This window comes from Choloepus didactylus, chromosome X, assembly GCF_015220235.1.
Source record: "Choloepus didactylus isolate mChoDid1 chromosome X, mChoDid1.pri, whole genome shotgun sequence".
Taxonomy (NCBI): domain Eukaryota; kingdom Metazoa; phylum Chordata; class Mammalia; order Pilosa; family Megalonychidae; genus Choloepus; species Choloepus didactylus.
Window position 1 is genome coordinate 176,399,457 of NC_051334.1, and position 13,646 is coordinate 176,413,102.

The 13,646-nt window shown below is 39.4% G+C and overlaps 1 protein-coding gene across 4 annotated transcripts in view; it reads right to left on the reverse strand.

Annotated features, from left to right (window-relative positions):
• The window catches only part of ATP11C (ATPase phospholipid transporting 11C), a 198,080-nt gene that overhangs the window by 34,535 nt on the left and 149,899 nt on the right, over positions 1-13,646 (reverse strand). For all 4 annotated transcript variants that reach the window (XM_037820975.1, XM_037820974.1, XM_037820973.1 and 1 more), the window contains 4 exons: positions 13,302-13,565; positions 9,393-9,567; positions 4,774-4,876; positions 3,402-3,547 (listed from right to left, as the gene is read on the reverse strand). In XM_037820975.1, the coding sequence (XP_037676903.1) occupies positions 3,402-3,547; positions 4,774-4,876; positions 9,393-9,567; positions 13,302-13,565 (688 nt within the window). The remainder of the gene's footprint in view (positions 1-3,401; positions 3,548-4,773; positions 4,877-9,392; positions 9,568-13,301; positions 13,566-13,646) is intronic.

Genomic DNA, 13,646 nt, shown 5'->3' on the forward strand with positions numbered 1-13,646 from the left:
GGACTTTGCCTGTCTTATTCTATGATGAATCCTCAGTATGTCAAACAGCGTTTGGCACATGGTAAGCTGTTCAACACATATTTGTTGACTGAAAGCAAAAAAGAAGTGAGAACTTGAACTAGGTCTTCAAGACTAATAGGATATGTTGAGAGCAGGAACCAAGGCAAGACAGTAGGTATTTCAAACATGTAAGGTAAGACAGGTTTTCAGACTTTGAGGAGCCTTAAAAGCCAGACTAATTTTTAGAGGATGGAGAGACATTTTGGAAGTTTCTGGCGGACACACTGCAAAATAGCATTTTCTAAACATTAACCTGGATGAACTAGACAAGGGGAATTTGAATGAACAAAAGGCAGAAAGACCTATCATTGAAGTACTGCAGGAGTGGGGTGATAATTTGAAGATGCAATGGCAAGATAAGAGGAAGGGAAGGCTTCTTAGGTCAACCAAAGAGGATGGAAAATATTAGAAATCATCTTGGGACAAAAGATACCACAGAAAAAGAATACTGCTAAGTCAGTCGCTAAGATGATAATACGCACAGAGACCTTAATGAAGACAGGGGGCATCATGTATACAAATGGCCCCTAATCTGGGAACAGAAATATGTCAACTACTGACCACTGGTCAACGTTAGCCATTTTAATGCTTGTTCTATTTTCCTTAACAGAGCACCCCTTCCATCTGGTAGCAGTTGGTTGAATTGCAGGCCCAAATCCTAAAGATCTGCATGGCAAACCTTCACTGTATCTCCCCCTACAGGGAGGTTAAGAGAGAGTGACCATCCATACCCTCATAGGGCTGTTAGATATTGAGTGCAAGGCCTGCTAGACTCCATGATGTGGAAAGAGTCCTGGGCTTAGAGTAAATAAATCTATGGTGGAGACCAAGCTGTGTCACTTTCTAGTGGGGGAACCAAAGGCAAGTCATATAATCACTCAGAGCCCCACTTTTCCCATATTTTAAAGGGAAATGATGATACTTCCCTCACAGGAGATTTATGCGCATTAAAAAAGAAAATAAAAGTGCTTCTGTCAACCAACAAAGCATCTTACACAAATTGGGTATCACCATTATCATCATCACCACCCTCATCCTCCTCATCTATGTTTGGCCTAGATATCAGTTAATACTGGCTGGCAGAGTCTTAGCCAATCTGTGAACCTGTATTCATAGTTACATTTTTTTATTTAGTGAAAAAAAAAAATCTCTAGAGTTACTAAGACCTGGGGCTGATCACAGAAGATCGACACACAGAAATGGATGCTAAACTTTCCCACCTATGAAATATAGGGTATGAAATTCAAATACTATGACTGCTAGAATTATTTAAACTGGCACAGATGCTTGATAGTATACCTACAAACAGGACTGTACGAAATTTGGTAAATTCTATTCCCTGGTAGACAGTAATGGGCACCCAGGCTCAGTCTAACACATACGCTAATGCTTGGTGATAAAAAGAAAATCACAATATTACTGGGGAAATAATAACATCCAATAATAGGGGCTTGGGATGAATGTTTAACTGGGTGTGAAAATGCTTAAAAAATATTAAGTGAAAAAAGGCAAAGTACAAAACAATATGTATTGGAACTGACTGCTAACAGGTACAGGGATCTTTTGGGGATGTTGGAAATGTCCTGGAATTAGATAGGGTGATGATTACACATCAGTGAATATAAAAAAACACTGAATTTTACACCTTAAAATGCTAAATTTTATGTTAGGTGAATTAAATCTCAATAAAAAATTAAAACTTAAAAATAAGCAATATGTAGTAAAAAAAACAATGTATTAGTGATTGCGGTGATGAACATACAACTACGTGATGATACTGTGAGCCAATGATTGTATACTGTGGATAGATTGTATGTATGTGAATAAATCTCAATAAAATTGCATTAAAGAGGAAAAAAAGCAATATATTTATTTGCATAGAAACAACACATTTATTTGCATAGAAAAAAAGATTAGAAGGCTACATAACAATAGGTTACCATTGTTTTCTTTGTTGGTATGCTTATTAATGCTGACAGATGGCTTCCAAATTTTCACTTTTGAAAAGGAATTACATATAAATAAACAAGAGGTTTAATAAAAGTCACTTTTTTCCTATTTCTCATTCCATTTAGAGCATTAACTCATTAAGTGACACGTTCAGAAAACCTCAATTTGAGAGATGGAGTGATGCTTCCCTGGCTATACCTTTTGATATAGTTGTGACTTTCAGAACCATGCTACCATTTCACATACTCACAAATAAATACATAATTAAAATCAGTCAGGGTTGGAGGAGGGGGGTCCAAAATGGAACACCAACAAAACCAAATTAACCTAACTGCATTACAAATAAATTACATAACCACACTGAAGTGGTGGAAAAGAAAAAAAAGGTAACTTTGGAAAGCACTATTTTGACTGTATACTTTATGGCTAAAGACCAGAAGATCTGCACATGAATACTACACTCGAGTTTGTTTTTCACAAGAGTTGAGTTAGCAATTCTGAACCTACTTTATGTGTATAGTAGAATTGATGCGGTGGATCATGAAAGTCAGGTTTCTCACCACTGGAGAAAAGGAGTTACAAATAAATTTATGGAAAAGGGAAAGACTTGAATGAGCACTGTGATGCTGGACTGGAATCAAAGGTATCCATACGAAATGAGTTCACATATTAATTCCTTTGATTCCAGTCCAACATATGTGTGTATGGACATACACATATGCACAGATTTAGGCACATATTTCCTAGCTCTGTCCACTAAGAAGGCCTAGAACCAACTTTAGCCCAGCATCAATGAACACAATCAGCACCCAGATCTTGGTTTATAAATACTGTTCTGAAATTAATGGAGAAATGTCTGAATCTAGAGCTGGGATAGGGAAAAGACAAGATGAGCCTAGAACATCACGTGGTGGCAGAACATAAGGAAGTCTTCAAGAATGATGGGAATATGCTGAAAGGAAACAGGGACTCCCAATGGCCAAAACTGGGACGATTTGAGCAACAAAATAAATACTGATAGTAAGGGATTTTAACTCGCAGAATAAAATATCTATTTTAGTAGTAGAATCCTCTTTTCAGATGAAATTATGCAAAGTAAACTTGAGGGGTCTTAAGAACCCCCAAATGCCATCAAAATCAAGGTATCAAAGTTAACATCATCATTAATGACACTTATCGACAACGTGAGCCTCCTGATCTAATGCAGAGATGGTTACAACATGACTTCTGTGGTATGCATGCGAACAATTCCTAACCTGAATCTAATAATGAGCAAACATCAGATAATCCTAAATTGAGGAACATTCTACAAACTAACTGGCTGGTAATCTTCAAAAATGTTATGATCAAGAAAGACAAAGAAAGACAGTTGCAATTCTTTTATCACATACCTTATAGAAGAAATATTGTACGAGGTGTGCTATTCTCACATAATACAGATGTCCATGAGCCAACAGCAGTTTCTTCAAATGTTTAAACTTTGGAACAGAATAATCACTATTCCTGGCTGCTTGGCGACCTTCTTTGCCTTTAATACCTAAAAAGAGAATATTTCTATAGGGTGAGTATTTTATAGAATCATCAGCCCCTGGTTTGTTATTTTAATATTTTCAACTTGCGTTAATGCTACGGTTCAACTTTATTAGTTAAGCTTTTTTACTTTAACCCAAAAAGTGCTTTCTTTAACAGTGACACTGAGACTTACCAAGACAATGTAAAACTAAGATTAATTTTTAACTATGTATCCATAACACAATAAAAGACAATTAAATAGAACCATTATTTTATAATCTTTACTAGGCCAAAATGATCTGGAGGAAAAAAGTAAATCTGAACATCATTTTTAAGGCACCCACTAAGTGCTTAATTGAGCCTGGCAATAGACTAGGAGCTCTATTAAGGCAACTTGGGAAACTGGGTATTGTGGTCCGGGAGCTCAAAAGTGAGGAGTTACAATGACAGAGTCCTTTCACTGAACGAAACTCAGTATTAGCCCAAAGTACACCCTGAGCTCAAGCAGTTTTAGGCCATTTCTACACTGGATAACTAATGAGTAGAATTCACAGCTCCACATAAGATAGGGCTATTTCCAAATGGAAAGAAGAATTTGGTAATCCAAACTGTAATACAGTAATACCCGACATACTAATACGATGTCTTCACCCAACTGCCACCCCCACCACACCCCACACACATAAAAACCACCTTGCTGGGGTGTTAGTTTGCTGCGTAACAGCAGCCTGACAGGGGAAAAAATGGTACAGGTAGTAGAAAAGCTCTTGTTACAGGTCAACATAGAAATTCAGCACTATAGCCCAAACCACCCATAAATAGTGCCACATGGAAAATGAGTCAACCAATTATCATTTCTTAGCCCCAAACAGTTAATAACCTCAAAAGATATAATATAGCAACATAAGCAGGCAGTCTGGCCAGGGGAGGTAAAATTAAGAAAACTTCATGCATGCTGCCCAAGTGAGAGCAAAACGGTCAATTGTGCTGCCAGTAGGTTTTGAAAATTCACTTTGGTAGGTCAATGTAAAAATACCCTCTAACTCTGTATTGCTACATTTCCCGAAGGGGTAGGATGTTGAAATAGCCATGTTCCATGATCAGATGAAGCTGTTCATTTGATTTGCATTTATCATTCACAATTTCAAATTCAAGATGAGCAACCAAAACAATCTCTCTAGAGTAGAAGACCACTCTACCTAAAAGCAATACTGGTATCTCACAGCTGCCGTCTCATTAGATGTTTCTTACCTATTCCCACATGGGATTCCAAGATCATACTAACATCATTGGCACCATCACCTATCGACAGTGTTATTGGGCTGCCTTTTAAATTCTTCACCATTCTGACAATCTAAACATTAAATACAAAAGAGGTATAGAAAAGGTCAAAGCAGAATGTGAGATTGGATGACATTTGGGGTTTATGCCTCATTCACACTCGTAAAGGGCAGCCTGGCAAACAGACAGGTAGTTTGAGCATATATGTAACAACAGTCTTGGATTCTCAGATGCAGAAGAACACAGCTCTTCAAAATGTTACACCTGCACCCACTTGCTTCTGGTTTTGCACATAAGAGCTCTTGCAGCCGTGCTTCCTACCCACATCAGAGCTCAACATATTTTCCTCTTTTTTCACTGTTCTTGCAGATCAGCTGTTGAGTGTGTGCCAGTGCAGGACAGAAAACTGATTTGGGATAGTATTTACAGGTACAGGACCATCAGAACAAAAGTAGGGGGTCAGAGAACAATGTTTTTGGTCACCTCTCGCTCTCTCTTCCCTACTGGCACCGTTACCTCCCCTAGGTGCACCCCAGCCCTTACACCCAGGAACTTGTCTACTATTAAATTCTTGCTCCTGTGTGGTTACCAATTAATCTTTACTAAATCTCCCACAGTCCAAAACCTCTCCTATAAGTAGCTGCATTTTAAGGGGGGCATCTTAAAGGTAGTGAGATTTGTGGAAAGATGCAGAAGATCTGTTCAAAGCCTGGCACTTCACTCTAAGTGTCTCTTCAGGATGTGTCAATGGTACTGCCTAGCTCAGTGCTGTGTGCATGGGAAGTACTGAACAACAGGTTCGTCCCCAGTGTTAAAACAGTTCTGCTTCAGGGTTCTCCCAAGCCTTCTCCTGGCAGAGTTACTTGTGGGAAGTGTATTGAGTAAGCAGCTGCCCCACCCCCACCCACCATGTTTTAGATAATGGCTGCTTGGTGTGTCACCCCTCAAGACCCCTTGGAATCCAGGCGCTTTTAAAAAGCTTCAATAATTCGGTCGCTAAATAACCCCTGCAAAAATTCTGCCCTCATGATTGTTTTCACCAGTGAACATAAAATTCATTTTCAACATAAATGAGGTAATTAAAAATAATTTATACATGGCTAAGGCACCCTGTAATCTTTGATTTCAAAAATATTTAGTTGGGTTTTCGTTGTATTCAACAGCACAATAAAACGCCACATCCAAACCCTTTTAACACAAAAATATTACTGTGAGATGCCACCTTGCCCACAATGCTGCCTTTAAACTTGGTTCTTTTTAAAATAACCTGAAGTGAAAGAATCAAAGACAAAAATTAAAGAACCCCAAATGGATTTTTTCTGATAGGCTGCAAGGCTAGAGAACTAATTGCACTTGTTATATTGTGAGTAGTACTGATTTATACCTCAAGAAAGACAGACTGCTGCCAGGGAATGTCTAGGGAAGGCAATACAACTATCAAGGGTGACAGCTTCTGCATGAAATACAGATTAAACAGATTAAAACAGGTTCTTGTGGAAAGACAAAAGGATATATGGTCATTAACCGTAAAGAAAACAATGAAGGACTTCAGTAGGTAAACATGGAGTTTTTTACTAAGCCCTGAGTTTAGATAAGACCTTCAACCTCTAGGATAGTTTTCATGAAAAAGAAGTCATTTCACCAAAAACTATTTATCCATCAACTATAACGGCATGCAATACACTGTGCAAAGCAATCTGCAGAGATCTGAAAAAGATATTAAGGCTTGGTTCCACACCTTAAGAAGCATATAAGGGCATAGGGAGACAGGGCATGAACACAAGACAATTAGATGCCCAGATTAACAATACAAGATAAAAATATGCAATATCCATGCAAAGCAATACATGACACTATCATCTGAATTGTCCACATAAAAAGGCCCATAACTTCAGAGAAGGGAGAGGACATGACGTGCCAGAGTGACCAGGAAAGATTTTACAGAAGGAAGACTGGTAAGATTTGAACGGATAGGGGAAAAGAAGACTGGAGAAGCATGCCAAGAAAGTGAATGGCATATTCAAAGGCATACGGCCAGGTAAGTACAGTACATGTTCAGGAAACAGTGAGTCTGGCCTGACCAGATCAATGAGTTTTCATCTAGGGAGTATAAACAAATACATCTAGGGCCAGGTTAACAGGAAATGATACTATAAAAGTGGCAGCAGGGTAGCAGGATCGACTGGAAGAAAGCAAGACTATGGGCCAAGAGAGAAGTTAGGTGGGCTTGTTACAGGTAGAATTCAATGAGTGGCTAAATGCCTAGGCCTGAAAGGTAACAAGAAGAAAGGAATAAATGGATAAGACAATGCACCGGAAAACAGACAGAAGTTCGTGACTAAGACTACCTAGCAGGGTAAGGTAACGGGAGAAGCTGATACAGATTTCAAGATTTTGAATCTAGAAACCTTGATGTACAGTGAGCTCAGTAAAAGGAATAGCAAAAAAAAAGGAAAATGATGGTTGGGGCTTTAGAGAAGGCTGAGCTAGGTGATAAGGATAGCAAAAAGGATGTGTTCAGTATAGGTAGCTGGTTTCTGAAGGCCAGAGCCCCAAAGGTTTTGATTGGCAACAGTGACTTGAACATCCATTCTATGGACATGGCCAATGAGTAGGTGATATCCTGGAAGAAGTGACAACAGAGCGAGAAACAAAACAGACTGAGAACTGCACCACAGGGGCTCTGTATTCCGTGAAAGAAGCAGCATGGGGTCAGAAATTCAGACACTTGCCTGGGCATTGGAGTAGTCAAAACCCAGGCAAGCAATTTGAGTAGCAGGAACTGGACGCAGGAAAAAGAGAGATGTTGCTAAGGCAAGGCCTCTGACTGAGGGAACAGATTTCTATGGGTACTGTTCTGGTAGAATCTGATGACTCAGCTGGGGTTAACCTAGGCTCTGAAGAGTGAAGAAAAGAAAGAAAAGGCTCTGATTGCAATGGGAACTGTGGTTAAGAAAAAGGTAGATAGAGGCAATGCCCCAAATTAGGATGGGCAGTGTGTGTGTGTGTGGTAGGGAATGGAGTGAGGCATGGGATGGAGTCAAAGACACAGTCACCCCTATTCTAGAGGAAGTAGCTGAAGAGTATTCTGAAGAAGCAAGACAAACACTTATGAAAGAATACGAACAGTATATACGGAAATGAGAAAGTATGACACTGAGTGTCCAAGGACTAAAAGAGTACAAAGAAGCTGGGTGAAGCAGATCAATGTAGGAGGTGGCCCTTGAGCTAGGTTATGTTATGAGTAAAATTTCTGTTAGGCCAAGAGGACTTCAGAGAATTCCAGATGGGAAAATGATATGAGAAAAGCTTGACAGTTGGCCTGAGTATGGCATGTGGAAGGACATAAAAGGTGGGGTGGGGAATTACAGGAGCGGAGGATTCATTTATAAGGGAGCAATAGTAGACACAAAGTTAAGGTCAAACAGGGGTGAACCCCGAGTGCCCCACTGAGTCATCTGCCTTTTATCGTAAGGGACAATGACTGGAAAGACAGATGTTTGAGCAAGAATATAGGATGGAAAAAATAAGTGATTGAACAAGATTAATTTGGGAGTGTCGGGAAATAGACTGAAGAAGGAAAGCAAGGAAACCGGACTGATAAAGTCATAAGGGTGCAGATTAGGCTGGCAGTAAAAGGTTTAAAAAGATGGTACCAGAATGAGAGCTATGATAAATGGCAGGATCAACAGGACTTGGTGACTTCACATGGAGTGACGGAGAGGAGAAGGGTCAAAGGTAGCTTTGAGCTTCAGAGAGGAAAACAAAAATGGTACCAGTACCAGAAATAATGAAGACAAGGGGAAAACAAACTGGCCTGAAGGAGAAAATTCTAAGATTGGATTTAGACATGAGAATTTAATGTGACAGCAGGAAATCTATTTGGAGCTGTCCAGCAGGCACCGAGAAATGAGACTTAAGGTCAAGAAAAAGTCAGGACCAGATATATATTGATGGGAGTCACAGAAATGGATGCCTTTATCCAGAGACAGAGACCATAAAGTTAAAAAGCCAAGGGAAGACTTAGCCCTAGAGAAAACTGACAACCGGGGAAAAGATGGAGGATAAAACAAAATACAAAGACACTAGGTTGCCAAAGGGAAAAAAAAAATGGACAATGGACTGCCACAGAATCAAAAGGGAGGAGAGTTGTAAGGAAGACGTAATTGATATTGCCAAATGTAATGGAGAAATGAGGAGGAGAATGGAAGGCATCACAACGGATTGGGCAAGGAGGTTATTATTGCTCTCCAGCGGCAAACCTAGGGAGTAAGATGAGAAGAGAGAATGCACGAGGCAAGAGCAGTGGAATGGAGGCAGCAGGCGCCAAGCACTCATTAGAGAAATTTGGAAGGCGAGGAATCAGACAGCCAGCTTGAGGGAACAACAGGGTGAAGCATAGGTTTAATTCAAAATGGAGAAAGACTCCTGAATTTGAACACAAAGAGGAAGAAGAAGCCAGGGAAGTAGAGAAGAGGTTGGATGGTAATAAAGGCTCTTTGAAAACAAATGAAAAAGTAAACCTGAACATTCATACATAATGCGTGCTGAAGTATCCAGAATAGAACATTAATTATATCCATAGTTACCTGGGCTTTCTGTAATGGTGCCATCCGACAGCAGAGGACTGCAGTACACTTCATACAAATTTGTAGGAAAATGCTTTTATAATTGTTTGAGCCAGTATCTTGACTAGAATTTAGTATGAGTGACAATGTGGAGCCATCGATGATTAATCCATATTCCTGATGTTCTGTCCAGGCTCTAAAAAAGAAAAAAAGTGCCGTTTCATTAATATTTCTATTTAAGATCCTAATTTTTTTAACCACGAAGCGGGGTGTCCCAGATAAGAGGGGTCAGCAATCTCGTTTCTTGAACAGTAAATTCTAAAGTAGCAGCTGCCTCTAATAATGGCACAATGGAGACTTTGAATCACAACTCTGAGACACAAGATGCACATACAGATGACTCTGAGTTCTAAAAGCTATAAAAATAAAGGAGGTTGAGCAGCCTGCTTTGGTATAAGGATATCCAAGGATACTCTTGGAAATTACAGATCAATCAAACTCTGATATGAGGACAAATCATCAGTCAATCTGGAAACTTAACAACACAGGGAATAGACAAAATGGCCATGGGATAAACAAATCCCAGGAGATCCTACCCTAAAATTGTTGCTTGAGTGACCAAATCTATCCATAGGACATGGCTTCTCAAATTTGATGAAGTACCTGTAGCTCATGATGCTCATTAAAGAATACAATACTGATATAGGTGCCTTAAATTTTTAAAAAAATGCTAAATTGGGTATCATTCTATACTAGATTAGGGGTTCTCAACTTTAGCCTTCCCATTAGAATCATCTGAGCAGCTTTCAAACTTTTCCCATGCCTGGAATCCACCCCCAGATCAATTAAATCAGAGTATCTATCAGGACGTAGGTATTTTTTAAAAGCTCCCTAAGCAATTCAATGTGTTACCAGGACTAAGATGTCTTAGGTGCCAGGAAAGGCACATGTAACAGGCAGCAAATATTTAAGAAAAAATATATATGGGGGAAATCCTACAACCAAGAAAATGTTATTCAATTAACTTTTATTTTGCAATTAGGGAAAAACATCACAATGCTTATTCCATTTTTGCTCAGGAATTCTCGAGTGCTATTTGAGAACAACTTCAGTGGAAATATTAGACACAGCAGGATCTCACAGTTATAGATTCAGTTGCCTAGGTTCTCAGAGGGTCTTGTTAAAACACAGATTCTATTTCCAACAAGCTGCCTGGTGATAAGGGTACTGTTATTCTACGGAATGCCCTTTACCCTTTATCGTTTCCTTTATTCCATATTCCTTTGGTGCATACCGTTAACACCATATTTTGTACTTAGTCATACTTTGCTTCATAATTTTATGAGCACACTCTATTCATAAAGAGACATCAATCACATATTCTCTCTTTGCCTTCCTCCCCACAGAGCTGACTTCCTGTGCACAAAACAGTAGCTCAATAATCAATCCAGCAATATTTATAAATGCAACTATATGCCAGTCCTAGGGAGGAATGCAAATAATTACTGATTAATCTTTCCTTGGAGAATAGGAAATTTCCCTGGGGTGATGGAAACATACATGAGAGACTATACCAAACCAAAAAAGATAGAATGGTTAATGCCCAGTGACTAGGACAATAAATACACACAGGAAAGAACAGTGGGCTCTTAACAGGGATGAGCTATCTGAAATGGGACTTGAAAGACAGGGCAGAAAGAGGTCAGGGAAGAGGATTTATGTTGTGGTGCCCTGGGAAATCATGTCAAAAGGGGAGCTGGAGGCCTTTGGTGTGCCTCAATACTGTGCATAATGATGGATCACTAAAGGTTTCTAAGCAGGGCATGGTACAGGTAGTGTTTTACTTAAGGACAGAGGGGTTTAAGGGATTTGAGGCATGAGGTATAGGATTCTGAGTTGGGGCACTATTAGTGAGAAAGAGAACATGGATAAGGCTTGGTGCTTGCTTTGACGTGGAAGTGGCAAAGGAGCAGAAGCTGGCAAAAGTGATTCTGGGTCTGAAGACTGTGTAACTGGAGTGAAGACTAAACCCAACTCCAAAGAGATGAGCCAGGAAGAGGGGATAGTCTGTGATGATGATGTCGAGTTAAAGTTTTCTGAAAGCCTTGGCTTTTACAAAAGTGCCCCAGAGCTGTTGAATGGACAAGCAAAATGCAAGCAAGTTTGGACTGCCTTTACAAATACCATTTGGCTAAAGGAAGTAAACATTTATCATAGGCAATTAGTAAAAATCTGTTCCTCTCACTGCTGTCCAAAAACCAGAGGAACAAACAGATGCTTAAGAATTGGCCAGACCTGTCTCTCTCTAAGCCCACTAGGCAGGTAAACTCACTGCCCTCCCTGCTACATGGGACATAACTCCCAAGGGTCTAAGTCTGCCTGGACCTGGCATCATGGGATTGAGAAAATCTTCTTGACCTAAAGGGAGAAGTGAAATGAAACAAAATAAAGTTTCAGTGGCTGAGAGTCGCGAGGTCATCCTGGAGGTTATTCTTATGCATTATATAGATATCCCTTTTTAGTTTTTAATGTATTAGAATAGCTAGAAGGAAATACTTGAAACTGTCGAACTGCAACCCAGTACCCTTGATTCTTGAAGACGACTGTATAACTATGTAGCTTACATGGTATGACAGTGTGATTGTGAAAACCTTGTGGCTCACACTCCCTTTGTCCAGTGTATGGATGGATGAGTAGAAAAATGGGGCCAAAAACTAAATTAAAAATAGGGTGGGATGGGGGGGTGACTTGAGTGCTCTTTTTTATTTTTATTCTTATTCTTATTTTTATTCTTTTTGGAGTAATGAAAATGTTTAAAAATTGATTGGGGTGATGAATGCACAACTATATGATGGTATAGTGAACAGCTGATTGTACACTGTGGATGACTGTATAGTATGTGAATATATCTGAATACAACTGAATTAAAAATTAAAAAAAGAAGAAGAATTGGCCAGAGCCTCACAAGTAGAGCTTTTATAAACACCAGAGATGGGGATACAGATGTAGTACTGTTGTCAAAGGCATGGACTTTGGAATTGGATAGACTTTGTTCTACTCCTTCCGATCTGTGGGATTACAAGCAACTTACTTCACCTTTCTGAAACTCAATTTCATCTGTAAAATGAGGAAATTAAGATGCCTCATTGGATAGTTGTGACAATTAAATAAGAATAATTATATCAAGTGTTTAACATTGTACCTCGAAGATAAAGTATACTTAAGAAAAGATCAATACTCATTGCTTGGGGCCTTTGGTATTACAGGTACATCCTGTGGTATTCCAGAAGAGGAAATCAAATTGCCCATGGTTTACACAAGGCTGACCCTTGGTCAATGGGAAGTATAGAAAAATATATATCTGGCATTGAATTATTGTAGATCAGTGGCTTTCCTTGAGACCCTTAGGTTCCACAAGTTCTTCTTAAGCAGCTAGTTGAAAGCAAAGTCAAAGTGGCTATATTAGCAAGCATTTGGTTCCCTTTGGAGTTGTGGGTCCTGAAAATCCACACAGAAATGGCTCCAGGACCTTAAAATGAATGAAAATGGTCAGAGAGACTGTTGTGTTTTTTTTTTTTAACATTCAATTTAAGATACTATGAAAAGGAGTATTTTTTTCTTAACACAGACCAGGCCAGTATATCAACGCAAACTACCCAGGCCCTAAACATTTAGCAATTCAGCTATTTTTCTAAATGTTGAGAAATTCAGGGTTTTCTTGTAAGTGAATATCGTTAAAGGAGAAGTGGAAAGTGCCAAACAATCTCAAATGGGCCATTAACCATGTCCTCGGGGAAGGTTTTAACTTACAAAGATAAAACACCTCAAACAGAGAATGATAAATTACAGAAAATGGAGCCTTCTGCATAAGCAGCTGTGATTTACGCCTGTACCCATGTCTACATAAAAGAAACTGATGAACTTCCTTACTTCTTAAGGCTTCTGGTACTCTTAGGAAATTCGTGCAGCAGCTTCTTACGATATTCTATCAACAGTTCATGTAATCGATCTTCTTTTCTTCCACATTCTTCGATGGTTTTTGTGGTCAGTTCCAAGAGCTCAGTGTTGTTTTGGAAAAGGCGGCAGGCATAGCATGTGGATTTGGCTGTCTCCATCTTATCCCCGGTAAGCACCCAGACTTTCAGGCCTGCTGAATGCAGGGCTTCAATGGTCTCAGCAGCTTGATCTTGTAGCCTGGGAACAAAAAGGAAACCTTGTTATCATCCAAAATACCCAGCAGGGATTCTGCAAGAAGGCTTGTTAAAGAGAAAATTT